The sequence below is a fragment of the Danio rerio genome, chromosome 14 (genome assembly GCF_052040795.2).
Source record: "Danio rerio strain M-AB ecotype USA chromosome 14, GRCz13ab, whole genome shotgun sequence".
NCBI lineage: Eukaryota > Metazoa > Chordata > Actinopteri > Cypriniformes > Danionidae > Danio > Danio rerio.
The window spans coordinates 50109942-50137442 of record NC_141034.1 but is presented as its reverse complement, the minus strand read 5'-3'; the positions used below and the strand labels follow the sequence as shown (position 1 = coordinate 50137442).

The 27501-nt window shown below is 35.1% G+C and overlaps 1 protein-coding gene and 1 long non-coding RNA gene across 3 annotated transcripts in view; one reads left to right on the top strand and one right to left on the bottom strand.

The window, feature by feature from the left end:
* macrod1 (mono-ADP ribosylhydrolase 1) overlaps window positions 1-27501 on the top strand; it is a 196325-nt gene that overhangs the window by 149121 nt on the left and 19703 nt on the right. For both annotated transcript variants that reach the window (XM_087280407.1, NM_001004573.2), the window contains 2 exon segments: window positions 14839-14960; window positions 21994-22024. In XM_087280407.1, the coding sequence (XP_087136533.1) occupies window positions 14839-14960; window positions 21994-22024 (153 nt within the window).
* On the bottom strand, window positions 4306-6568 carry LOC141377634 (uncharacterized). Its single transcript, XR_015508098.1, has 3 exons — window positions 5258-6568; window positions 4758-5123; window positions 4306-4512 (listed from the first exon to the last, which is right to left on the bottom strand). It is a non-coding gene; the product is annotated as an uncharacterized LOC141377634 (long non-coding RNA).

Sequence of the window (27501 nt, the reverse complement as noted above, 5' to 3'; positions counted from 1 at the left end):
AGAGACCCGGGCCTCCCTTTGTGCGGCAGACAGGAGACTTGGGGTTTGATCTGGATGAGTGAACAGTAAGACAGACAAGCTTTCACTGGAGGAGGGCAGAGAAAGGCAGGCAGGCAGAAGGAAGGAGGGGCAGCAAACAGACCAGTGATTTAGAGCTTGATAATAGCGAGTTTGGAGGAGATTCATCGATACGTTATGGGTGTTGTCAGCTTGCGCTGCTGCTGCTGCTGGAGTTTGAGAGATGCGTGTGGGGAAAGAGAACAGTGTGTTTTCTCAGGAACAGATCAGGAGGCTGAAGTCAAATAACAATGCTTTGGGAAAACAAGCTGTACTTGTATGCACACACATATATGCATACACACGCATACATGCATAGGCACATGCACACACATACACTCACCGGCCACTTTATTAGGTACACCTGTTCAACTGCTCGTTAATACAAATTTCTAATCAGCCAATCACATGACAGCATCTCAGTGCATCTAGGCATGTAGACATGGTCAAGACGATCTGCTGCAGTTTCTAACTGAGCATCAGAATGGGGAAGAAAGAGATGATTTAAGTGACTTTGAACGTGGCATGGTTGTTGGTGCCAGATGGGCTGGTCTGAGTATTTCAGAAAATGCTGACCCACTGGGATTTTCATGCACAACCATCTCTAGGGTTTACAGATAATGGTCAGAAAAATAGCAAATATCCAGGGAGCGGCAGTTCTGTGGGCACAAATGCTTTATTGATGCCAGAGGTCAGAGGAGAATGGCCAGACTGGTTCCAGCTGATAGAAAGGCAACAGTAACTCAAATAATCACTCGCTACAACCGAGGTCTGCTGAACAGCATCTCTGAATGCACAACATGTGCAACCTTGAGGCAGATGGGCTACAGCAGCAGAAGACCACACCGGGTGCCGCTTCTGTCAGCTAAGAACAGGCAACTGATGCTACAATTAGCACAGGCTCACCAAAATTGGACAATAGAAGATTGGAAAAGTGTTGCCTGGTCTGATGAGTCTCGATTTCTGCTGCAGCATTTGGATGGTAGTGTCAGAATTTGGCATCAACAACATGAAAGCATGGATCCATCCTTTTCAGGCTGGTGGTTTAGGCTGGTGGTGGTGGTGGTGTAATGGTGTGGGAGATATTTTCTTGGCACGCTTTGAGCCCATTAGTACCAGTTGAGCATCGTGTCAACGCCACAGCCTACCTGTGTTGCTGACCATGTTTATTCCTTTATGACCACAGTGTACTCATCTTCTGATGGCAACTTCCAGCAGGATAGCGCGCCTTGTCATATCATGGTTTCCTGAACATGACAATTGAGTTCACTGTACTCCAGTGGCCTCCACAATCACCAGATCTATCTACCTATCTATCTATCTATCTATCTATCTATCTATCTATCTATCTATCTATCTATCTATCTATCTATCTATCTATCTATCTATCTATCTATCTATCTATCTATCTATCTATCTATCGATCTATAAACTTTTTATAACTATTGATTTATATTAATATATTTTCTGTAAATAGTTGAAGGCAAAATAAATTACCCTCCTGTGGATTTTCAAATATTTCCCGAATGATGCTTAACAAAGAAAAATAATTTCTACAGTATTTCCTATAATGTTTTTGATTCTGGAGAAAGTCTTATGATTTTTATTTTTGCTGTAATAAAATCCATTTTTACACTACCAATGACTTGCCCAAGTACCCTAACTTGCCTAGTAAACTCTATAACATAGTTAAGCCTTTATATTGCACTTTAAGCTTAAAAACTGCAAACTAGTATATTTCAAAATAACTAGAACAATATTATGTACCATTATCATGGCAAAAAAAAAAAAGTTATTGTATATACCGCAATAAAAATAAGTATTAAAAAAAATCTACATTTTCAACATTTGTCTCAGAAAACATATTTCTAAAAGTGCTGTTGACTTGAAATTTTCCCCAGATGTTGGTAACAACCAAAGAAATCCATATATGCAAGGAAAACAAATCTTATTAGTTTAGAAATGATGTTATGTGTTATAAAATGAAATGACGAAGGGAAAATGTATTGAGCACATGAAGGAAGAAAGCTGTAGAAAGGCATTGAAAGCCCAGACAGCAGCTGAAATCTTTCAGAAGTTCTGCAGCAACCCTCTGCCCTTATCAGCTGCTTCAGTCCAACATCTATATTATCAGGATAATGAAGATGAAACCAGGGTGAACATTTCATCAAGACAATGATCCAAAACACAGCCAAGGAAACTGCGTTCAGAGAAAGAAAAACAAGCTGTAGAATGGCCCAGCTAATCACCTGATATCAATCCAATAGAAAATACAGAGTAAAGATCAGATTTGATAGACGAGACCCACAGAACCATCGAGATTTTATGCACTTTGTTGAAGTCTAAGAAACTCACACCTGAGCAATGCTTGTCACTTCATTCTCCATATAAGAGGCGTCTTTGATCTGCCATCATTAAAAAAAAAGCCTTTTATGTAAAATATTAAATACGTTTCTGTAGTTCAGCACTTTCTCCGTGTCAATTTTTTTTTATTAAACAATTCATTTTTCACATCTTTTTGTTTTATTTTTATGTTTGTATTGTTTGAGTTTTACCAAAATCTGGTTCAATTTCATGTCAACCGCTCCTTTAGAAATTATTAAACATTTACCACATACATTTCCACTCCAATTCATGCAGTATCTTTCAAATACAGTACATGGTCCAGAATCTACATTGTGCAGCACAGTGGCTCACACACTCTCTGTTGTAAGAGTGCTTGTGTGTGTGTGTTTGTTTTAGAGAGCAAACATGAGCGACGGGGGAGAGCTGAGCGCTGTGATATCTAAACCTCCCGGCAGTTTTCAGTAGTTTGCTTTAACCTCCAGCTGCACCTGTGTCTGCGGTGATTATGTCATCCTGTCTGCTTCTACACAAGCGTTTCAGCAGCTCATGCTGTGCCACAAATATGACAACACGGGGTGACACAGTACTTCCACTCAAACATATGCCCACTGTTCTCTCTGTTTTTCCTGTCCGATATTTCCTTTTGCACTTCATATGTGAGCATCTGGATGGAAGAACAAGCCATAAGACACTTACCAGTAGAAATCAGTTATTTCTGCGAGTCGAACTACATTGCACAGGTCAGTTTAACTGATACTGATATACCAATTTCATTCAATGCAACATTTTTGGGTGACACTTTATTTAAATGTGCAATTCATGATATTATCAAACAATTAACTATGACTATTAGCCCTATAAACAACTAATTTGCTACTTATTATAAGTAAGTGAGTTAATAGTTGGGTTTAGGTATTGGGTAGTATTAGGGATGTAGAATTAGAGGTTCAGCAAGAGATGTTCTTAGTTGGGTACAAAAACTGTACTGTATCTGGGGCGGTACATTTTCAAAAAGTACATTTTTGTTCCTAACAGGTATTTAAAGGTACATATTAATACCTAAACAGTACAAATGTGTACGTACCCATACCTTAAAGATAAAAAAGTGAAGGTAAAAAGTGCAGTAAAGGTACAAAAGTGTAGGCCCTACCCTAAACATACTAATGTCCACCTGAAAAGTACAAAAATGCAGCTTTTGAAATGATACCACCCCAGTGACAGATTTGGTACCAGATTTGGTATTTCTGATAGTGTAATGTAAAAAAAAAAGTAAGACAAGCAAAAAAGTAACACAAACAGATAGCTGATTAGTGTAATGTTTGCTACGTCAGAGTTTATTTGGGAAATGCTTTTCCATCTTCCATTATTCCCATTCACCTTTTTAGCACAAATCAAAAACCACCTCCAATAAGTGTAAAAACGCTTTTGTGTACTAAAGGTTTTTTATTCAGTATTTTCATTTCTGTCACTTGTTTCTCATGTAATAATTCAAAATGAGCCACCTGTTGTTACAATCTAACCTAGAGCACCATTATCTGCTGTAAAAACTTAACCTAGAGTATTGTCTGCTGTTAAAAACTTAACCTAGAGCATCATCTGCTTTTAAAAACCTAACCTAGAGCACAATCTGCTGTTAAACACTTAAACTAGAGTTTGTCCTCTTTTAAAAACGCAATCTAAAGTGTGTTTGCTTTAAAAAAAAAAAAAAAACCTAGAGCACCATCTGCTGTTAAAAACTCGACCTAGAGTGTCTGCTGTTAAAATCTTAACCTAGAGTGCCATCTGCTGTTAAAAACCTAATCTAGAGTATTTTCTGCTGTTAAAAACTCAACCCAGAACACCATCTGCTGTTAAAAACTCAACCCAGAGCACTCTGCTGTTAAAAACTAGAGCGCCATGTACTCTAGTTTTAAAAACTTAGCCTAGAGCACTATCTAATGTTAAAAACTAGCCTAGAGCGCCATAATCTGCTGTTAAAAACTAGAGCGCCATCTACTGTTAAAAACTTAACCTAGAGCACCATCTGCTGTTAAATCTAACCTAGAGCGCCATCTGCTGTTAAAAACTTAACCTACAGAGTTTTTGCTTTTAAAAACTTAACATAGAGCCCTGTCAGATATTATAAACTTAATCTAGAGCACCATGTGGTTAAAAACTAGCCTAGAGTGCCATCATTTACTGTTAAAAACTTAACCTAGAGCGCCATCTACTGCTAAAAACTTAACCTAGAGCACCATTTACTGGTAAAAACTTAACCTAAAGCACCATCTACTGTTAAAAACTAGCCTAAAGCGCCATCATCTGCTGTTGAAAACTAGAGCGCCATGTACTCTAAAAAACTTAACCTAGAGCACTATCTAATGTTAAAAACTAGCCTAGAGCGCCATAATCTGTTGTTAAAAACTAGCCTAGAGTCCCATAATCTGCTGTTAAAACCTAGCCTAGAGCTCCATCTTCTACTCTTAAGATAATAGCCTAGAGCACCATCTGCTGTTAAATCTAACCTAGAGCGCAATCTGCTGTTAAAGACTTAACCTAGAGTGTTTCTGCTTTTAAAAACTTAACCTAGAGCCCCGCCTGATATTATAAACTTAATCCAGAGCACCATCTGCTGTTGAAAAATAGCGTAAAGCGCCACCTACTGTTAAAAAACCTAGAGTGCCATCATCTGCTGTTAAAAAAAAGCATAGAGCGCCATCAACTACTGTTAGAAGCTTAACCTAGAGTGCCATCATCTGCTGTTAAAAAAAAGCATAGAGCGCCATCAACTACTGTTAGAAGCTTAACCTAGAGTGCCATCATCTGCTGTTAAAAAAAAGCATAGAGCGCCATCAACTACTGTTAGAAGCTTAACCTAGAGTGCCATCAACTGCTGTAAAAAAAACTTAGCTGAGAATTAAGTCACGAGAGAATTGCAATCCCAGAAACAATCCAGAATCGATTTGTCTAATGAGTTTAAAAAAATCTCTAATTATATATTTATTTATACTATGTATTGTACACAGGACACGCCAACTGACAGCCAACTTTGTGTGCACAGTTCTTGTTTTTGCAAATAAAAGACCATATTTCAGGAGTTTAGACACTTTAAAATCATGCAGATAATGGATTTGTTATTATCAGAGTATATGAAGCACAAGCTGTAAAGCCTCTCCAGGATATGGGCAGGCAGAAGAAGCTCATTTGCATTTAAAGAGAGTTAAAACCTTTCAGTAGTTTGTGTCTGCAGGGATTATGTCATCCTGTCTTCTTTTTTCATTCCTTCTACACCCACTTGTCGTGCCACAAACATGACAACACAGGGTGACACAGTACTTCCACTCAAACATGTTCTCTCCATTTTTCCTGTCCCTTGTTTCCTTCCGCACTTCATATACAAGCGTCTGCAAGCTGAGCTCTATTTGTGTGTGTGCGCTTGTGTGTGTGAGTAATGTCTCTGCCCGACTTGATGTATGATGGTGCTGCTGGACTAAACAAACAGAGGTGGATCGATGCTGTAAACACTGCAGAGTGCAGCGGTAAATAAAGGCAGCCGGACAGCACGAGGTGTTGGGGAGGGATGGATGAGGGAAACAGGGCTGACGGTGGGCTGCCGGACGGCCAAAGGACAATTGGGGCAAAGGGGAGAGATTGAGGACATGCCACAGACGTGACACACAAGGACACGAGACATCGAACGGACAGATGGATGAGTGTTTTAGACAGAAGGCAGAAGGAGGACGGGGAAACGGACATGCATGCCGTCTGCGGTTGAGTGTGGATGGGTGGAGGAAACAGGAAATGAAGATGAGAGGGGGCAGGATTGGGACAAGTGGGGCTTTAGGAAATGAGAAAGACACAGATGGCAGAAATGAGAACAACAAACAAAGTGTTGTTGTTTGAAGTGAATAAGAGAACTGTTCAGAAGGCTAGACGTAATTAAAGAACTAGTACTGTATGTGTGATGCTGCATCAGGGTTTCTCCTGCTGTCACACTTAGTTTCATATACAGGCAGTTTTTGTAGGGTTTTATTATACAGGGCCTAAATGTGGCATGCCTCAAACATCTCAGAAGGAAATACTCTACAATAGAGAAGCACATCAAAATAGAAGTTTCTTGCAGTTTTCTCGCTAAATAAAAGTTTCATGGTTTAATATTTGTGTCGTAACTTTGCTATTAATACATAATAAAAATAAAAATAAATATAAACATATAATTAATAATAATAATAATAATAATATAGAAAATAGATATTAATAATAAACAAATAAAAATAATAATATAAGGTAAATAATAATATGAATAATATAAATAATAACAATAAAATAATATAAATAATAATATTAAAATAAATAAATAATAATAATGATAATAATATAAAAAATTGTAATAATAATAATAATATAAAAATAATACCAATATTTAAGTAAATAATAATAATAATAATAATAATAATAATAATAAATGAATAATGATAATATAAAATAATAATAATAATAATAATAATAATAATAATAATAATAATAAAAATTCAGTGTGACCCCAGCTTTAGACTGTTTGCCTGTTTAATGACCACAACTCTGGATTTCAGCTGCTGCCTGGGCTTTCACTGCCTTCCTACACCTCCCTTTCTTCATGTGTTCATTATTTTTTGCATCTGGGGAGCATCTGGAAAATTTAACGGCACATTAAGAAATTAATTCTGAGAAAAACGGTGACGCGTTCAATACTTATTTTCGCTGCTGTATATTTAAATAAAACCCTATTTATTTAAATATACACTGTAAAACCCAAAAAGTAAAGGAACTCAAACCATTTGAGTAAATTGATTGCAACAAACCATTTAAGTTCAAAAACTAATCCTAATGAGTACTGTGAACTTAATCTATTTGAGTAAATGAAGCAATCTGAGCAAAGTAAAACCCGATAAATGTAGAGAACTCAAACCAACTGAGTTCTGTAAAACCCAATAAGTTAAAGCAATTTAAAAATGTTTGAGGAAGCTGATTGCTACAAACCATTTGCATTAAAAAATCTATTCTCAATGAGTACTGTAAACTTACTCCATTTAGGTTGAAGTAACGAGGAATTTGATTAACTCATTACCTTTAACACTGAGTTCAAAACTCTTTTTAAATGAGTAGAATTAACTTCGAGTCAATTTTGAGTTAACTACACTTAAAAATAAAGTTGACTGTTGGGTTTTACAGTGTAGATATAAAGTTATTTGAACATATTATTATTATTATTATTATTATTAGTAGTAGTAGTAGTAGTAGTAGTAGTAGTAGTAGTAGTAGTATATATTATAAATGTATTAAATATTTAGCAAATTATTGTAATACGATGTATAATTTATCATAAGTATTTTAAATTGTATAATTTGACTTAAAAAATAAATATAATAATAATATCAATTAATATAATATTATTATTAAGAATTGGAATTACTGTAAATGTTTTCCCTCATTTGTTATGTCTGCTTTAATTAATTTATTATAATTAATTCACATGCAGTGACATGCTCAGTAAAAGTAAAAATAAAAATGTCAGATGAAGTTATCATTCATCGGTGTGGAAAAGGTTTCTTTTAGGCTCTGATTAAATAAAAAACAATTATTCTTTGACAGACCGCACTCATGAACACTGAAATTTTAGATTTACAACAAAAAGTCTATTTTGGAACACGTGCAATCAATATCAATTAAAACTTTCTGTTTGAACAGGAACATAATATTATTTATTATAAAGCTTTTTCCTGTAATCCGTATGAACATGCACCATGGAAACCATAGAATCTGCCAGCTATTGCTACAGTCGATGTCATTACAGTAAACACTGGTAACAAGCCAATAAATAGTTTGTGAAAGAATTACACAGTTTTATGATGATTCAATATGAATTGCATTTGTAAGACTGCAATCACAGTGGTATAAAACCATGGTTATAATTGTAAATGTGGGATAAAGAAAGACTAACTGTCCTCTTAGCTGCTGAAAACATTTACTGTGAAAGACATTCGGATGTTGTTGTAATACATCATCATATATTATCATATGTCATCAGTGGACACAAGTCAAATACCACTTCCTATAGCAATCAGTTATTTATCTATGTCAGCCACACTGCATTGCTAAGCACAATTCTTACTAGTGATACTGAGATATACAGAGAGCGGTGTCTTGTGCGAGCACGGTGGCTCAGTGGGTAGCACTGTCACCTCACTGCAATAAGGTTGCTGGTTTGAGTCCCTGTCGGGCATGTTGGCATTGCTGTGTGGAGTTTGCATGTTCTCCTCATGTTGGTGTGGGTTTCCTCTGTGTGTTCCGGTTTTCCCCACAGTCAAAACACATGAGCTATAGGTGAATTCAATAAACTAAATTGGCCATAGTAAGAGTGTGTGTGTTTGTTTGAGTGTGTGTGTGTGTGTGTGTGTATGAATGTTAGAGTGTTTGGGTGTTTCCCAGTACTGGGCTTTGTAAAACATGCTGGAATGGCAACCTCTGAAATAGCGACTAAGCTGAAGGAAAATGAATGAATGATAATATATTATCATATATCATCATATGAAGACACAAGCCAAGCACCACTTCCAATAGTCAGCTATTTCTTTATGTCAGCCGCACTGCATTACAAGGCCAAATTCTTACTATACTGATACTGATATACAGACAGCACTATTAAATTCTACATGTTTGGTGTCTCTTTAGTGTGTAACTTAAACATAAATTCCTCTACTGAGTTATCTGCCAGGAATGAACATATCACAGTATCCTTAAATTTAATGATTACCCAATTGTTTTAATAATAATAATAATAATAATAATAATTATTATTATTATTATTATTATTATTATTATTATTATTATTATTATTATTGTTGTTGTTGTTGTTGTTGTTGTTGTTGTTGTTGTTATTATTATTATTATTATTATTATTATTATTGTTGTTATTATTATTATTATTATTTTATTAATATTATCATTTATTATTGTTATTATTAAAATTGTTATTATTATTTTTTATTCTCATTAATATTGTCATTATTATTATTATTATTATCGTTGTTGTTGTTTTTATGATTGTTATGATTATTATGATTATTATTATTATGATTATTATTATTATTATTATTATTATTATTATTATTATTATTATTATTATTATTATTATTAATTTTATTATTATTATGCTTATGGGGGGCTAATATTATTAACCTTAAAATGGATTTAAAGAAAATAAAAACTGATTTTATTCTTGCCGAAATAAAACAAACAAAAAAATATATCATAAAATAAAAAAAAATATTATAGGAAATACTGTGACAAATTCCTTGCTCTGTTAACCCTCTTGGGGTCCCTAAGATATTTTGCCATGCCCTGACATTTATGCTTATTTCAGATACTTATTACATAGTATTGGCCAACATGTTTTTTTTTGTATTCAGCACAAGCTGTGCTACAATAATATGTTAGAAATATCAATGTACTTGCTTGCATTATTTGGAAAAAAAATATTATGTGTGGTTAGTAGGTTTTATAAAAAGAAATGTAGCTGAGATAATGTCCAAAACACACAGTGAATGTGCCTGAACAAGACTGTTGAGTAACCAGTCTCGTAGGCTAGAATATTTACTTCACAATTATGTGAAAATTGTTTTGTTCTCTCATTCAAAGAAAACATTACAATGATTCACAATTTCTTAAGTTTGTTTTAGCTCATCTCAGCTCTATGCGTGGGAGTGACAATGGTCATGAAAAATTCACACCCGGAGAGACAAAAGACACTCCCACACTCACCCATCAAGGGCATCGTAACGCCATGTCCAGCTGCAAAAGAGCCCAAACTAAATGCTTGTTGTAATACTTGTTGTATGACTATGCCAACACTCTGGGTAAACAATATACAGTACTCAGCATTTATAAGTACACACACCTCACAAATCTATTTTTTAAATTCATATTTTTAATAGGAAGCTATACAATATTATATTTGTGCATATACATTAGATTAGTCAGTACTGAAGCCAAATCTGGAGCTTATCTAACAAAATAACTTTCGATAACAGTCAGGAAACTAGTGCAGCCAAATTTTTATGTTATAGAAAAATATTAAATAAAAATGTAAAAATTTATTAATTTCTCAAATGATTTTCACATTTTTATTTAATATTTTTCTATAATTAGTTAATTAATACAACAGTTCTGTCTGGTTCTTGAATATGATTGGCTGATAGCCGTGCGATATTTTGCCAGTGACATCACACAAAGGCCTCTTCACCCTTCACCTGTAATTCTCCGCCCACATACAGCAAGCAACAAGCAGAGACGCTACAGTTTGACAAATATTACTGTTGTTAGACAACAAAATGTACTTTTGAGGCTTTTTTTAGTCGAGAATGTAGTTGTTTAAATTGCAACTATGCAGTTTGTTTGTAAAAATAGTGCCTTTTTAAAAAAGACGATTGACGTTGTCTATCCACAAGATGGCGCCAGAACAGCATAATAAGCCCTTGCTCATTAAATAGCAATTAAAAAGCGCTAAATAGCGAATAAAAAGCTGAAAAACGGAAGCCTCATAGTTTTTAAAGTGGACCGGATAGAGTCAATAAGAAGCTGCGAATAAGAAGCTGGATCCAGCCTTGTCCCTCCTTATCGCAAACACAACAGCAGTCTGGTGGGAAATCTCTGTGGACGGATGGCATTTCATGTCACATTCAGCCTTATAATCTTAAAATGTGAGCAAAATTTGCTGTTTTGTCATCACCCTAAGGGGGGTCACACACCTGAAGCGCCGCTTCACATTACGCTATAGAGAAACATTGAAATACTAGCTCTAAAATGACGTTGGTGAATTAGTAACGGCTTCTGCTGTTCTGCTGCAGATGTGAATGAATGGCGGAAGAAAGTAGTTCCTAATACAAAAGGGTTTTAGACTCTCTGTGTTTGATTTTCTTTTTTATGTAGAAGATTGTGCCGTCGAACTGTTGTATAAACGCAATATCACACTCTTAGTAGTTTATATATATATATAAAAAAATAAAAAGTCACAGGAGGGCGAATAATTTTGTTTTTAACTGTGTCATTTTAATATTTACAGTATACTGTAGGATCCCATGATTTTTACAATGCAGAAAATGCACTGAATGAATAACTAAAAAGTTGTGCTGTATACAAAATCAATTCGGTGTCTGGATTGTTGTCTGTGAATATTAAACCACAGGAGGCTATTTACAAATTCTTCACGTTTACTGCGTATCTGTGTGAATGAATGGCAGAGTTTATTATACCCATACTGATGAGTGTAACAGTCATGGCGTTCAGACTGATGCTGTCTTACTGTTTGAGGAAATAAACACAAGCTTTATTTCCAGAGCTGATCTTAAAGTCAGTGGTGTCACGGTTGCACAGTGGGTAGCACGATCGCCTCACAGCAAGAAGGTTGCTGGTTTGAGCCTCGGCTGGGTCAGTTGGGATTTCTGTGTGGAGTTTGCATGTTCTCCCCGTGTTGATGTGGGTTTTCTCTGGGTGCTCTAGTTTCCCCCATAAGTCCACAGACAGGCGTTATAGTTGAATTGGGTAAGCTAAATTGTCAGTAGTGTATGTGTGTGAATGAGTGTGTATGGATGTTTCCTATTAATGGGTTGCAGCTGGAAGGGCATCATCTGCACAAAACATATGCTGGATAAGTTGGCAGTTCACTCCGCTGTGGTGACCCCTCACTAATAAAGGGCCTAGGCCGAAAAGAAAATGGATGAATGAATCTTAAAGTCACTTCAAAAATATTTTACAATTTTATGTGAGAAACACTATTATCATGTGAGCAAAGAAAATTACAGCATCTTCATACCAAGCTGCCAAATTAAACATTTGACTATAGCTTTAGTTGGGAGTTTGTTTTGAGAAAAACATTACGTTCATTTCAGAATCTGTTCAAATGTGCAACTATTAATCTGAATGAACTGTAAGTTTGAATGTTAAATGTTGAGCTCTACTAACATACTCTACTTTTTTCCACCAAAAATCCAGTAATTTAATAAATCTATTCTGTGTTCTCCTTATGGTAAGGTTTGTTTTAAATGTGTACTTGCAAAAAATGTATAAAAAATAATATAAATAAAATGAACTGTTTACTGTTTAGGTTTGAAATCTTCAATTGTTTAGGCTTTTTTAAACTATTGCCGGGTTCACACTAAAAGCATTGGGAGCACGTGGATTGCATCACTCACTCTAAATTTCTAGCAGGATGTTTTTTTACCTTACATTATTTTTAAAACAACTGAGCCAAGTTTCTTGCATTCACACAACAGCAACTTGCTTCTATTTGCATGTTTACCTTGACGTTATATGTAATCTGCTCATGTACATACTTAAATTTGAATTTGTGGCACTCAAAATTTTTTTTGCTATTTTTAATTCTTAATAAGCTGAAATAACGCTCTCTCTCTCTCTCTCTCTCTCTTTCTCTCTCTCTCTCTCTCTCTCTCTCTCTCTCTCTCTCTCTCTCTCTCTCAATTCAGTTTAATTCAATAATTGCTTTATTGGCATGACAAATGTTACAAATATATTGCCAAAGCATTTATAAAGTTTACATAAAAAGTGACATGCATATATATAAAAAAAAAACAGTACACACAGTAAATAATAGTAGTTAAAATAAATAAATAAATAAAAAAAGATGATATTTATATATAATAATTAAATAAAATATCAACAATACATCATATTATTCAATATATCACATTAATATTCAATATATTATATTATTATTTAACATATTAAATTATTCATACAAATCAATACAAAAATAGATCAGAATAAATTATCTCCCTTTATATATATATATATAATCACTTTCCCAAGTGATTTTCTCTAGAGAAAGTCTTATTTGTTTTATTTTGCCTAGAATATAAGCAGTTTAAATTTTTTAAGGTGAATATTATTAGCCCCATAAAGCAATATATATTAGAGGGGTGAACCTACACTGGTCTCACGGTTCAGTCAGTTACAATTGTAATGCCATCGGTTCAATTTGATATCTCAATGATCATTCACAATTATCATTCACAATTTTATATTTTACTTCACAGCACAGGAATTCTTGTACAAAAAATTTATCTAAATATTTAAATTTACATATTATTTGTAATAAAATTTTGTCCTTTAATACAAAAAGGCACATATATGAACTGTACCTTTAAAAACTCTTGTACAGCAAATAAACAAATGTAAATATCCCGCTCGCTTTCTGAGGGTTGTCAAGGGAGTTTTCACACCCCTATGATTGGTCACACGCTCAACTGAAAGGGTTGTGATTAGCTCTAATGCTCTGGTGCTGTTCACCGATGAGTGACACTGATAAACATCAGTGGCGATCACAGCTGATCCGTGTTAAACGTGGTGGAGAAAATGCACTCTGCAGACACATGCTAGTGTCACTGAAAGACTGTCCAGCAAACACACGCAGTGAATTGTGCACAGTTTCTGCGTTTTTAAAGAGTTGAAGTATTACTCACGCCCGCCTCCCTTACCATAGTAAGCTACCGCAATATACTGTAGCATATAGGAGATAAATTACGTTAGTACGTAATTAACGGTTAGGATCTATCACTGAGCTGATACCAAATTGTTTGCGTCTGCAAAGCGGTGCACTGAAGAAACAATTCATTTTGACACCCCTGATATATATATATATATATATATATATATATATATATATATATATATATATATATATATACTAGTATTCAGCTTAAAGTGACATTTAAAGGCTTAATTAGGGTAATTAGGTTAATTGGGCGACTCATTGTAGAACAGTGGTGTTTTCTGTAGACAATCAAATAAATTATATATATATATATATATATATATATATATATATATATATATATATATATATATATATATATATATATATATATATATATATTTATTAATATATATATAATATATATATATAATTTATTTGATTGTCTACAGAAAACACCACTGTTCTACAATGAGTCGCCCAATTAACCTAATTACCCTAATTAAGCCTTTAAATGTCACTTTAAGCTGAATACTAGTACCTTGTAAAATATTATGTACTGTCATCATGGCAAAGATAAAATAAATTAGTAATGAGTTATCAAAACTATTATGTTAAGAAATGCGTTGAAAAAATCTTTGCGATAAACAGAAATTAGGGGGGAAATATACAGGAGGGCTAATAATGCAAGAGGATTTATAATTCTGACTTCAGCTGCATATATATATATATATATATATATATATATATATATATATATATATATATATATATATTATCTGTAACAGCATTATAAATGTATTTACTGTCTCTTTTCATCAGCTTTTCCCTGCTGAAAAGAAGTATATCATTTGCTGAAGTTATGAAAGCCATTCAAATATTTTCGTATGACTGAGCTCTGTCTTTGTCTTTCTCTCTCTGTTTCACAGATGTTATTCACACCGTGGGGCCGATAGTCCATGATTCAGTGGGAGAGAGAGAAGAAGAAGCGCTGAGAAACTGTTATTATAACTGTCTGCACACAGCAACTAAACACCACCTGCGGACTGTGGTGAGGGTCTCTCTCTCTTTCTCTCTCACACAATTACAACAGAGTCAGACTTCATAGTTTATCTGTGATAAAGCTTTCAGTGCAGTTTTAAAATGGTCATGACGTCAAATCAAAGCTAATAGTTTGACATTTAAGAAACCTGTTTCTGTTAAAAATATCCTGCTTTAAAAATTCTTCTCTTTTTAAACAAAGCATGGTAACGTATTATTTTAAGGTGTCCTTGTTACATGTTTCATGTACTTACTAAGTAATTACAATTATTGTGCATAATTACGTGCATAAATACTCTCATCCTGGTTCTAATCATAAATGTGTGTGCAATTAATTTATATTACCCGGTAGTCAAATGAATAGTTACACTGTAACAATGACACCTTAAAATAAAAGCAACCCAAAAGTGTTTATTTAATAGAGCTGTAAAAATGTTTTGTTTGTCAATGAGGTGTCATATGATGTCACGGTTGAATAAAAACTCCGCCTCCGGAGCATAGACCACTCCCACTGTCATTCAGACAGTCACTGATGGACACTTTCTGACAAAAGTACTAGAACCAATTATAATCGCTGCTGTCATTTACAGTGCAGGTGTATACAGATGCACATTGAGTTTCTGATGTTCTCCATGCACTGACGAGACTAAAAGACAAGACAAAACCTTTGCTTTGATCTGTCCAGATTAAACAGCTCATTTGCATCTCTAGCTAGATGTCAGAAGGATCTCAGTATCAGGAAGAAATGAATGGTTTATTTTTATTTGTGTAACAGATCATTTTAGATATGCTTTGTGCTATTACATGCATTTTTAAAAGAGCAATTGACTGTAGACTCATTAATGAGAGAAAATATTCTTTGTAAAGTGTTGTTTTGCTGAAACTGTTCAAGTAAATAATTTCATATTCTATTTGTAAATTATGGCTATGGTCAGACAAAATCTGCAGACATTTTTCACTATTGCTGTGCTGAGGCTTGTAAAGTAAATTATGCAGAATGATTTTGGGAGAATCATAACTAATAACTTAATATATTAAATAAATATATAATACCTTTTAAGTTTTTATTTAATGTTTATGTAACGAAGGCCAGCTAGTAAAGTACTGTGCAAGTAAGCCTCCTTGGTAGAGCAACCAATTCCCATGCAGAAAGTCGCCGGTTCGATCCCAGCTCGGAGCGGGTTGGGTGCAGTAGGACCGGTGGGGCTACAATGGTGCCGTGACCCGGATGGGAGTGGGGTTTAGGGGAGTGAGTGTAACGGAGACCAGCTAGTGAAGTGCTGTGCAGGGAAACCTCACTCCTCTGACCTCTAAAGGTGCTCTAGCGACAGACGCTACAGGTCATGGTTTTTAGCCTCCTTGTTAAAACAACCGACTCCCATGCGGATTGGGTGGTGTAGGACCGGCATTACATTTACATTGCTAATCCAATTAGATCCACTTTATTGGTAAACAAAGCAAGTCTCTTGTATAATATATCTACCAAAGACAAGAAAATATATAACTGTATTGTATATAATCATGTGAACATTTTCATATTTGTCAATAATATTACTGAAATTTGGCGACGCAGTGGTGCAGTAGGTAGTGCTGTCGTCTCACAGCAAGAAGGTCGCTGGTTCGAGTCTCGGCTGGGTCAGTTGGCGTTTCTGTGTGGAGTTTGCATGTTCTTCCTGCATTTGCGGGGGTTTTCTACGGGTGCTCTGGTTTCCCCCACAGTCCAAAGACATGCGCTACAGGTGAATTTGGTAAGCTAAAATTGTCCGTAGTGTAGGAGTGTGATTGAGTGTGTTTGGTTGTTTCCCAGAGATGGGTTGCGGCTGGAAGGGCATCCGCTGCATAAAAACGTGTTGGATAAGTTGGCGATTCATTCCGCTGTGGCGATCCCGGATTAATAAAAACGTCTCTTTGATAAAAGTGTGGAGGCATTAATGCTCTTTTCTTTGCAATGACATCAGCCAATCAAAATACTGACAAGCTTAAGTGGCTCGGACCCTAAAAATCAGTCCTTTTCTTATAGAGGGTTGAGATTGGGGTTGAAAATAATAGTTTTATTTTTGCATATAATCATTTGTGTGTGTGTGTGTGTGTGTGTGTGTGTATGTTTAAAAAAGTGTATTTTATCATTTTAAGTTAACCTCAAGGTACAAATTAAAATTCTAAGATATCCATGTTATGTCCCCTTTAATGGTGCTCTGCAATCTCGAATCCGCTGTGCTGCATATCAAACATCAGCCAATCAAAATACTGACAAGCGTCGAAGGCCCCGCCTCCTAAAATCAGTCCTTTACTTATAGAGGGTTAAGATTGGGGTTGAATATATACATATATATATATATATATATATATATATATATATATTTTTTTTTTTTTTTTTTTGCATATATTTGTTGTGTGTGTGTGTGTGTGTGTGTGTGTGTGTGTGTGTGTGTGTGTGTGTGTGTGTGTGTGTGTGTGTGTGTGTGTGTGTGTGTGTGTGTGTGTGTGTGTGTGTAAAGCTATATTTAAAACATTTTAGGGTGCTTTCACAACTAGACTTTTGTTTCGGTACCTGTCGTGTTTGCCCAGTTAGCGCGGTTCGTTTGGTTGTTCCACACCAAAACAATCGCTCAGAGATCACCTGAATGAGGTCTCGGCTCGATTGAAACAAACTCTGGAGCAGATCGATTGTAGTGAGAAAGCGATACGATCCGAGCGTGGCTATATCACAGTGTATTATGGATATGTAGTAGGCATACGGCTATATGAAGGGAGAATGATGAGTAGGGTGGGAGAGTAACGAGAGCTGTTTATCCTTTAGGAAAATTGACCGAACTGCAGTAGTTCATCTGTTATTTATCTTTATAATGTAAAGCCATTAATGCATAAGCCAACTGCTATATATGAGAGAGTCTTACCTCTGTTCTATATTTAGTGCTGATTTCTGGACCATTCAAAAAGCGCAGACATATTTTAACAATTTAAGTTAACCTCAAGGTACTTACTAAAATTTAAAAATATCTATGTCATGCCCCCTTTAATGGTACATCACAATCTCAAACCCACCATGCTGCATGTCAAATGTCGGCCATTAAAAATACTGACAAGCTTCAAATGCCCCACCCTTAAAAATCAGTCCTTTTCTCATAGAGGGTTGAGATGGGGCTTGAAAATATATATATTTTTGTATATATTTGTTTTTTTGTGCGTGTATGTGTAAAACGCTATATTTTAACAATTTAAGTTAACCTCACAGTACATATTAAAAAAAAAAAAAAAAAAAAATCTCATGCCCCCTTTAATGGTGCACTGCAATCAGGAACCCTCCGTGCTGCATATAAACTCAGGAACATATAGTTACCATGTTAAACTCTCACCCTGCATCATTCATATCATACAGCATACGAATGAAAGCGCCAGCAGTTCAGTCATAACTCGCACTTCACCGGCGCCCTAACACTTTTTATATGAATCCACTAAAACAGTTGAGAGCCGTTTCAGTTTTATTTCTTTCACCGATTGATTTATTGCAGGCGGGTTACTGCGTGTGTAAAAGATTTTAACACAGTGCACCAGCAAAGATAAAAATACACACAGACATGGTTGGGATCTGTGTGGAATCATAATGTCTGATAGGGAGTTTCTGTTTAGCTTTATTTACTCTGTGTTTACTGTAAAATGAATAACTGTGTGTATTTCATAACTGAGTGTAGTGTTATTAGGAAGAGTTCTCGTCTAAAAATGAAAGTTTGAATGGAACATTTGTTCACCCTCAAGCTGGTTTTGTGCAAAAATGAAAACTAAAATGGGGTCAAAACTGTTTTTTTGTTTTGATTTGACTCAAAAATTGCAAAGATACAAAAAAAGAAGTGGGGGAAAAAGTGAGAACAATACAAGTGCAATACAAAAACTGATTTGCAGTCATACAATTCAGAAAATATTGCTTGTTGCATTTTTTATTTTTGTTTAGGATTTTAGGTCCTAGTTTTTTTTTGTTTTTTTTTGTTTTTTTGTTTTTGTAGGTGTCATTTAAAATTGAAGACAAAATTGTTAACCTTCCTCAGGGTGTCCACTGGGTATTAAAATGTCTTAAATGTAAAAAAAAAAAAAAAAAACTTTTTGCCTTAAGGTTTTAAATTCACTTCATATTGTGTCATAGGTCTTAAATAATTTTAAACAGGACTACAACACTGAAAATATGACTTTACAAACGGTATTCTAAACGAATCTTCACCTTTTCATAATGTAAACAGAATTACTTAAATTTATTTAAAAAAATGAATAAATATACATTTACAGACATTTTATATGGATACAAAAACAAAGTACAAAAAAACAAAAATTTGATTTCTTGTAAACTTATAATCACACAATTTTGAAAATATTGTTTATTGCATTTTTTTTTTTTTTAATTTTCGTTTTTGATTTCAGGTCTTAGTTTTTTTTTTTTTGTTATGTTATTTACAATTAAAGACAAAGCTATTAACCTTTTTCAGGGTTTCTAAAAATGTCTCAATTCAAAAACAAAATTTCAGGCCTTAAATTTTTTTATTAATTTATTAAAATACTGTGTTGTAGGTCTTAAATCATTTTAAACAGGTCTTAATTTCCCTAATCACAAGTAAAGCTACCAAATTAGGCCAATACCCAATCACTCAGAATCCATTTCAAAACTTGTTTTATATTTAAGTTTTTATGGCAAAGAGTTACAATTCACAACAGCTGTTAGACATTTTTACAACAAAATTTCCTAAATAAACTTTCAAAATCATGGAAAGAAAACTAAATCAACACATCTCTTCATATGATTTTTAGTTAATACAAAAGCTATTTACTGACGTAACCTGACCAATAGAAAAAATCTTTAGTGTTTAGCACTATACAAGTCGAAAATTTCATTCATAATGGTCTTAAAAGTGTCTTCAATTTGATTTGAACAAACCTGCAGAAACTCTGCTTCCTGTGAAAGTTTAACTCTTTTTCTAATATTTCCCGAGTGCAGAGGGAAGATTTTTTCAACACATTTTTAAACATAATAATTTTATTAACTAATTTCTTAGATTTATCTTTTATCCATGATGACAGTACAGAAAATATTTTTCTAGTAATTTAGCAAGATACTTGCATTCAGATTAGTGCAAATTAAAGGCTTTTCTTGTTAATTAGGCAAAACAATCAGGAAAAAATGACATGAACAGTTTTTTCTTACGTTATTTTTATTACAACAAAAAAAAAGAAAAAAGAAAAAAAGATGCTTGCTCTGTTAAACATCACTTATATTTGAAATATAACTAATATACATCACAGGAGAGACAATTATTTTGTCTTATCTATTAGTTTTTGTATATGACTAATACAATTTCTTTACCTTCATTTATATAAATTTAAACCCACACTACCTGACATAAGTCTAAACTAATCCAAGTTTTAGGAACAACAAATAATAACTTGACTTCTAGTTGATCATTTGGTATCAGAAGTGGCTTATATGAAAGGCAAAGGCTTCTGGATTATGCTTATTTTACCAAAATAAAATATGATCATGCCTTGATTTTTAATTATTTCATTAGGACAGTAAGGTCTGATTTTGCTTAGACAAAAGTCTTGTCACTTAACAGAAATAATGTACAGTATAGAATATAAAGTCTTGCTGCAGTGGATGAAAAATGAATATTGTGTCTGACTCCCATGAGCTTGGAGGACTGCATCCATACATCTCTGCAATGACTCAAATCACTTATTAATAAAGTCATCTGGAATGGCAAAGAAAGCGTTCATGCAGGACTCCCAGAGCTCATCAAGTCCTTTGGATTCATCTTTAATGCCTCCTCCTTCATCTTACCCCAGACATGCTCAATAATGTTCATTTCTGGTAAAAGGGCTGGCCAATCCTGGAGCACTTTGACTTTCTTTGCTTTAAGGAACTTTGATGTGGAGGCTGAAGTATGAGAAGGAGCGCTATCCTGCTGAAGAATTTGCTCTCTCCTGTGGTTTGTAATGTAATGGGCAGCCCAAATGTCTTGATACCTCAGGCTGTTGATGTTGACATCCACTCTGCAGATCTCTCGCACACGCACATACTGAATGTAACCCCAAACCATGATTTTTCCTTCATCAAACTTGACTGATTTCTGTTAGAATCTTGGGTCTATGTGGGTTCCAGTAGGTCTTCTGCAGTATTTGTGATGATCGGGATGCAGCTCAACAGATGATTCATCAAACAAATCGACCTTCTGCCACATTTCCAAATAATCAACTAGAAATCAAGTTATTATTTGTTGCTCTTACAACTGATTGACGAAAAGACTTTTGTCAGGTAGTGTACAGTACTTCAGTTTGCTAGCAAGGTAACATTTTTGGTTACAGTATGTTACCTAAAGCAGAAAGGTTATTTGTCCTAAATATTTTTTAAAACTTGATTTAATAGTTTTACTGTCTTTAAAATAAAACTGCATGGACATTAAGCTAAAAAATGACAGGTGTTTAAAATATATATTTAAATTATTAAGAGTATTATGAGTATTATCACTGTCCTGAAAGCTGCAGAACAGAATGAAGTGAACATGAAGGCCTCAGTTCATTATCATCCTTCACTAAAGTGGCTTCAGGACTTTCAGCGCTGTAGCTCGTTTTGTTCCTCAGAATAAAGAAAGTCATTCAGGCTTTCGGAGGAACATGAGTGTGAGTAAATGGCAGAATTTTTTATTCCCCTAATTGATTTCAAAGTGCTATCCAAACGTGCTGCGCTTTAAGAGTAGCAACAATTGCCTGCGACTCAGTACATTCATTTTCAAGCAAACCTTTTGTTTTTAAGGCCTTTATCCCGGGTCGCAAGTGGCTCATTGTCATTAGTAATGGATTGTATGTTTAATGGGTTGTAATTAATCAATTTACATTCTTGTAAAAGCTGTTTTTGTTGTGGTTTTGTGCTAATAGGGCCAAAAATAAGTGCCTTAATTTCTTTTATTATAACACAAGGCGTAGACTTTATAGATGAGAGAACAATTCTTCGCACTTTTAAGTATATTTCTGTTTTATTTCTTCTTCTTCTTGTTGTTTTCCAGGCTTTTCCCTGCATCTCTACTGGAGTTTACGGTGGGTGGAAATTAAATCGCTTTTTTTCCCTTTCTCTACACAATCAATGTTTATTTTTCATATTTAATTGTTTTGTCTTGCATCAATTATTTATATGTCCTTTGTGCTCATAGACTCTAAATGAGTGTGTGCAATTGATTACAGGTTGACTGATTTAGAGTTTTCAATAGACTCATTTATTATTTAAACCATACAATCATTCATTAACCGCATTTATGAGCCTACATTTATGATGCTCTATCTAACATAATCAATGCTGCATTTCTCAACATCAATTGTAATGTGACCTCTGCTCTTGTGTTTGCATTCTTAGTTGTGTTTTTAAGTGTATTATTTTCTTGAATTCAGTTTTATTTTATTTAGTAATTACAGTACTTCAACTTAAGCTATCATTTCTGGGTTTGTTTAGGTTGATTAGTAATTAATAATTGTGTTTTATTTTTAATTGCATTTTTAATTACATTCTGTATTAGCTACTGGATTGTCATTTTTATTTCAGTTTAGCCATTTTTATTTTTTTAAGGAAAAAAATTGAAGCCTATTTCATTCAATTAGTTAGATTAGATTTTGGTGTATGTTTGGTTGTGTGCTTTTACATCTGTGGTTTGGTTCATTTGGTCTGGAGTAAGGGCAATAAATGATACATTGTAGCATTTTTCTGCCGTTTATAGGTCCTTTTCACACCACCACACCAATTGCTTTGGTCCGAACCAGTTGAAAAGAACCAAAATGCAGTCATGTGACAAAATCCACATTACTCATTGGCCAGATGTTATTGAACGTATTTCCTAAACTGCTTTTCGATTGGTCAGAATTTACGTGTGGGAAAATGGAATAGAACTCCCTCAAGTAAACAAACCGGCAGACACAACATGTAACTTTTTACTATGGAGGAACAATTGCGCTGGCTAATTGTGTCCCTGCTCATAGTATTCTATATAGTTTGTATACATCACTTTAGACAAACTACATTTCGAGAATGAAGTGCAGCTGTATGGAATCAGATTAGTCTCAAAAGAAATTCACGCAAAAGACACGATGTACACATGCGTAGCCAAATTCTTGTGCATAAAATCAAATTCACGTGCGTAAAATATTTATTTATATTTACAAAAAATGTTCACGTGCACAGAATAAAAATACATTTTCATAAAATACGTTTCACAAATGCAAAACACGATTTTCAAATGTATAAGAGTGTGCAAAAAGTTTTGAATGTTTAAAACTTGCGAGTTCATCCTGAATGAGAATGTGCAAATCCTCTTTCACGTACGACTCCCGCTGGATACGTGTGTGTGTATTTTTGAGACTCTCCTGGCAGAGGCAGGGCAGCTCGTACCTTTCAGCCAATCAGATGAGAGCTGTAGTCAATGACACCAACTCTGCGCTTCATTTGCGTAGACTGTTTCTCTTCAGCATGGCGAACGGAGAAAGCAGCAGTCGCAGTCGCACTTTTTTTCATTCATTTATTTATTTGACAATAGCCTCACTCTTTTTATCCATTATTTTGCCGCAGCTCCTCTCTTCTTATTTATTGTCTCGCAGCCTCATGAGCAAGCGCATGTGTACATCGTGTCTTTTGCGTGAATTATTATTGAGTCTAATCTGTCTCCATACAGCTGCGGCTGGAAAACAATGTTTTAAGGCATTGCGAACAACATAGGTGCATCTCAAGTCACTTCAGGAGGAGGCGTGAATTAATTTAGCTAAACTGCGACATGGTCCTCTTCCAGAAATATTACCCATGATCCATCAGGTAATGTTTTTCCCTCGCTCTCTCTCTTTCTTTTTCAAATTGTTTTCTATGAGTAGTAACGCCTACAAGTTTTCATTATTAACATTCTCAATATGCTGTGTTGGGTCCTTGAATTTGAGAGAATGGGACTTGAAAAGTCAGAGAAGGCGCAGTACTTTTTGCGGTTGGATCTGTTCTAGTTCGGATCATGTTCTCACCACAAACAAACCGCTCCAGGGTTTGTTTGAAAGTGTACCAAGACCACCTCTTCAAGGAGGGCTCCGTACACTTTTGGTGTGCACCGAGTGCTATTGCTACATTCACACCTGCCCAAATGAATCGCACCAAGAGGGAAAACTAACTGTAGTGCCATTCAGCCGAAGTAAATAAGGCAGGTGTGAAAACACCCTTAAACTACAGTTCTCGCTATTAACAAACCATTAGTTAGGACGCATGCCTTGATCCTTGTGTATTGTTCAAATTGACTACCCTTTCGTTATGTTCAGGGCTGTTGTTACCCCATTGACTTCCCTTATAACCACATTTTTGATTGCAAATCCATGACAGCAAATAATCATTCTTGATTGTTTGTTTTTCTTGTTGGGAGGAGGTAAAATGTGTAATTTTTACTGCTGATCATCAGTTGGCAGCGTTAACCCTTTACAAAAAAGTTTCTGGCTTTTAAATGGAGTCCAGTAGGGCATAACAATAAATTATAGGATGTGAACATGAATACACTTACTTTGTTTACTATGTTCTAAGAGCTGACCTTCTTATTTTGATTTTCTCAGACATAACAAGGTAAAACGTTTAAATAAGTAGGCAAATACAGTCAGGTCCATAAATATTGGGACATCGGAGCAATTCTAACATTTTTAGCTCTATACACCAACACAATGTATTTGAAATGAAACAAACAAGATGTGCTTTAACTGTAGATTGTCATTTTCCCTGCAGTTTTGTCTTCAGCAAGTGAAATGCATGCTCAATTGGATTCAGGTCAGGTGATTAACTTGGCACATTGCATGTTCCACTTATTATTTTACTCTTTGGTTACTTTTGCAGTATGCTTTGGGTCATTCTCCATCAGCACTGCGACGCGCCGTCCAATGAGCTCAGAAGCAATTGGCTTAATATGAGTGAAAATTATTGCCTGAAACCCGTCAGAATTCATTCTGCTGCTTTTGTCAGCAGTCACATCATCAATAAATACAAGAAAACCAGTTCCATTAATAGCCATACATGCCCACGCCATGTCACTACTACCACCATGCTTCACTGCTTAGCATCATGAGCAGTTCCTTTATTTTTCCATACTCTTCTCTTCCCATCATTCTGGTGCAAGTTGATCTTGATCTCATCTGTTCATAGGATGTTGTTGCATCATTGTGAAGGCTTTTTTAGGCCGTACTCACACTAGGTACAGTTGCCTCGAACGAGGCCAAAGCACGCTTGTCCAGTCCCTTAAAAGTTACGTCTCGCTTTCAGTTTCGGGCTTTGGCACATTTTGGCCAAGTGAACTGTGCTTGAGCCCGATTCAGTGCACTTACACTTCTCAAACGATCCGGGAAACGGGCCTGGGCACGGTACGGATGTCATAGTGTGAGTAGGCCTTTAGAACTCTACTCTGGCCTTCCTGTTTTTAAGGCTCACCAATGGTTTACATCTTGTGCTGAACCCTCTTTATTCACTCTGGTGTTGCCTTGTTTTGATTGTTGACTCTGACACACATACACCTACCTCCTGGAGAGTGTTCTTGATCTGGCCAACTGTTGCGAAGGGTTTTTTTCACCAAGGAAAGAATTCTTTCGTCGTCCACCACAGTTGATTCTGTGGTCTTCTGGGTCTTTTAGTGTTGCTGAGCTGACCGGTGCGTTTCTTCTTTTTAAGAATGTTCCAGACAGTTGTTTTTGCCTTGTCTTATGTTTTTGCTATCTCTATGATAGGTTTGTTGTGTTTTTTCAGCCTAATGATGGCTTGCTTGACTTTTAGTGACAGCTCTTTGGATCTCATCTTGAGAGCTGACAGTAACAAATTCCAAATGCAAGTAGCATGCTTGAAATTAACTCTGGACCTTTTATCTGCTCATTGTTATCGGGATAATGAGGGAATAACACACACCTGACCATGGGACAGCTTATAAGCCAATTGTCCAATTACTTTTGGACCCTTAACAAGTGGGAAGCACATATGCAAACTGTTGTAATTCCTATACCGTACACCTGATTTGAATGTAAATACCTTCATGTTAAAGCTGACAGTCTACAGTTAAAGCACATTTGATAATTTCAGTTTCAATCCATTGTGTTGATGTATAGATTCAAAAATGTTAGAATTGTGTCTATGTCCCAATATTTATGGACCTAACTGTATTTTTGATGCTATAACCTAATATACGAGCCTTGATGTGACCCTCGTTCTTATGTTTGTGTCTTTCTTAAATCGCGTTTATGCAGTCGGAGCCTGATTTGAGGAATTCTGGAAGTGGAGATCACTTGCAGAAGTATGAGGGATTTTCAGATTAAGGCTGGGATTAGACAAGAGATTAGAAGCGAGAGGATGTCACTGTGATTATAATCCCTCTTCTTAGCTTTACGTGTCGAGATTAAACTCAAAAATGAACCAAGCAAACAGATTCAGCTGGAAAACAACCACCGCCAGTGGTTCCTTCTCAAGTGTTCATGTTGAAAATATGGGCTAAAAGTGCTGACAAGGTGTGTACGCGTAGATGTCTGTCATCTCTTATTTAATCATACAAATTACGTCACTTCAGTTCATGTTATTTATAATGATTGGGGGTAGTTTTGCTCTGTTGCATTTACTTTAAGGCTGTCAGTTTAATGCATTCATTAAATTAGATTTATTATGAGATAAAACAACACAAGGTTACAGTTTAGTTGTACATTTTTAATGTATGGACTGTAGTTAATATAGTCAATTATGCTTAATTACATGCTAAATAATTAATTCAGGATTCAAATGCTCAATTGCATGGCAGCAAGAAAAGCATGGAAATAAAACATAGATTTGTTGGCCAAAGGCAGTTTACTAAATGCAAAAATGTATGCTGTAAATAGCCAAAAATACATTGTATGGATAAAAATGATAGATTTTTCTTTTATGTCAAAAATCACTAGAAGATTTTGTTACGTCAATACATATTTCAAATCTACTTCAGTATGTATTTAAAACAGCATAAGCTCATTCTGAAAACATAGCCCTATATATATATATATATCTATATATATATATATATATATATATATATATATATATATATATATCTGGAGAACGCGAATTATGTAGCCAGAAGTACGTATGGCTATATTTTGTCATGGATGCTGCCGGGCGGTTTGACGCTGTTCCTTGTTGCACTGATCGGTTAACTCCGCCTGGACTGCTTTTCTACTGTTACCATTTTGTCCAGTTAGCTCATCATGTACGTTGGCGGACTTCAGATGACAGTAGTTGACTATGATGATGAGATACGAGTCCGGCAAAGACAAAAACAAAAGGTGAAAAATAAAATAAACATGTAAATTAAAGCGTGAGAATGTGGTAAAATCTGAAAATGTGGTTAAAAAAGGAGGAGGGTGTGTCAGTCGATCAGTCAATCTGTCAGTCAGTCAGTCAGTCGACAGCAGCCTCTAGTGAATTTACTCCAGAACAGCAGGCACAAATAGAACTGGTGAGAGAAATTTGAGGTCTGAATGTATTTGGTGCTCTGCAGAAATGTAGATAG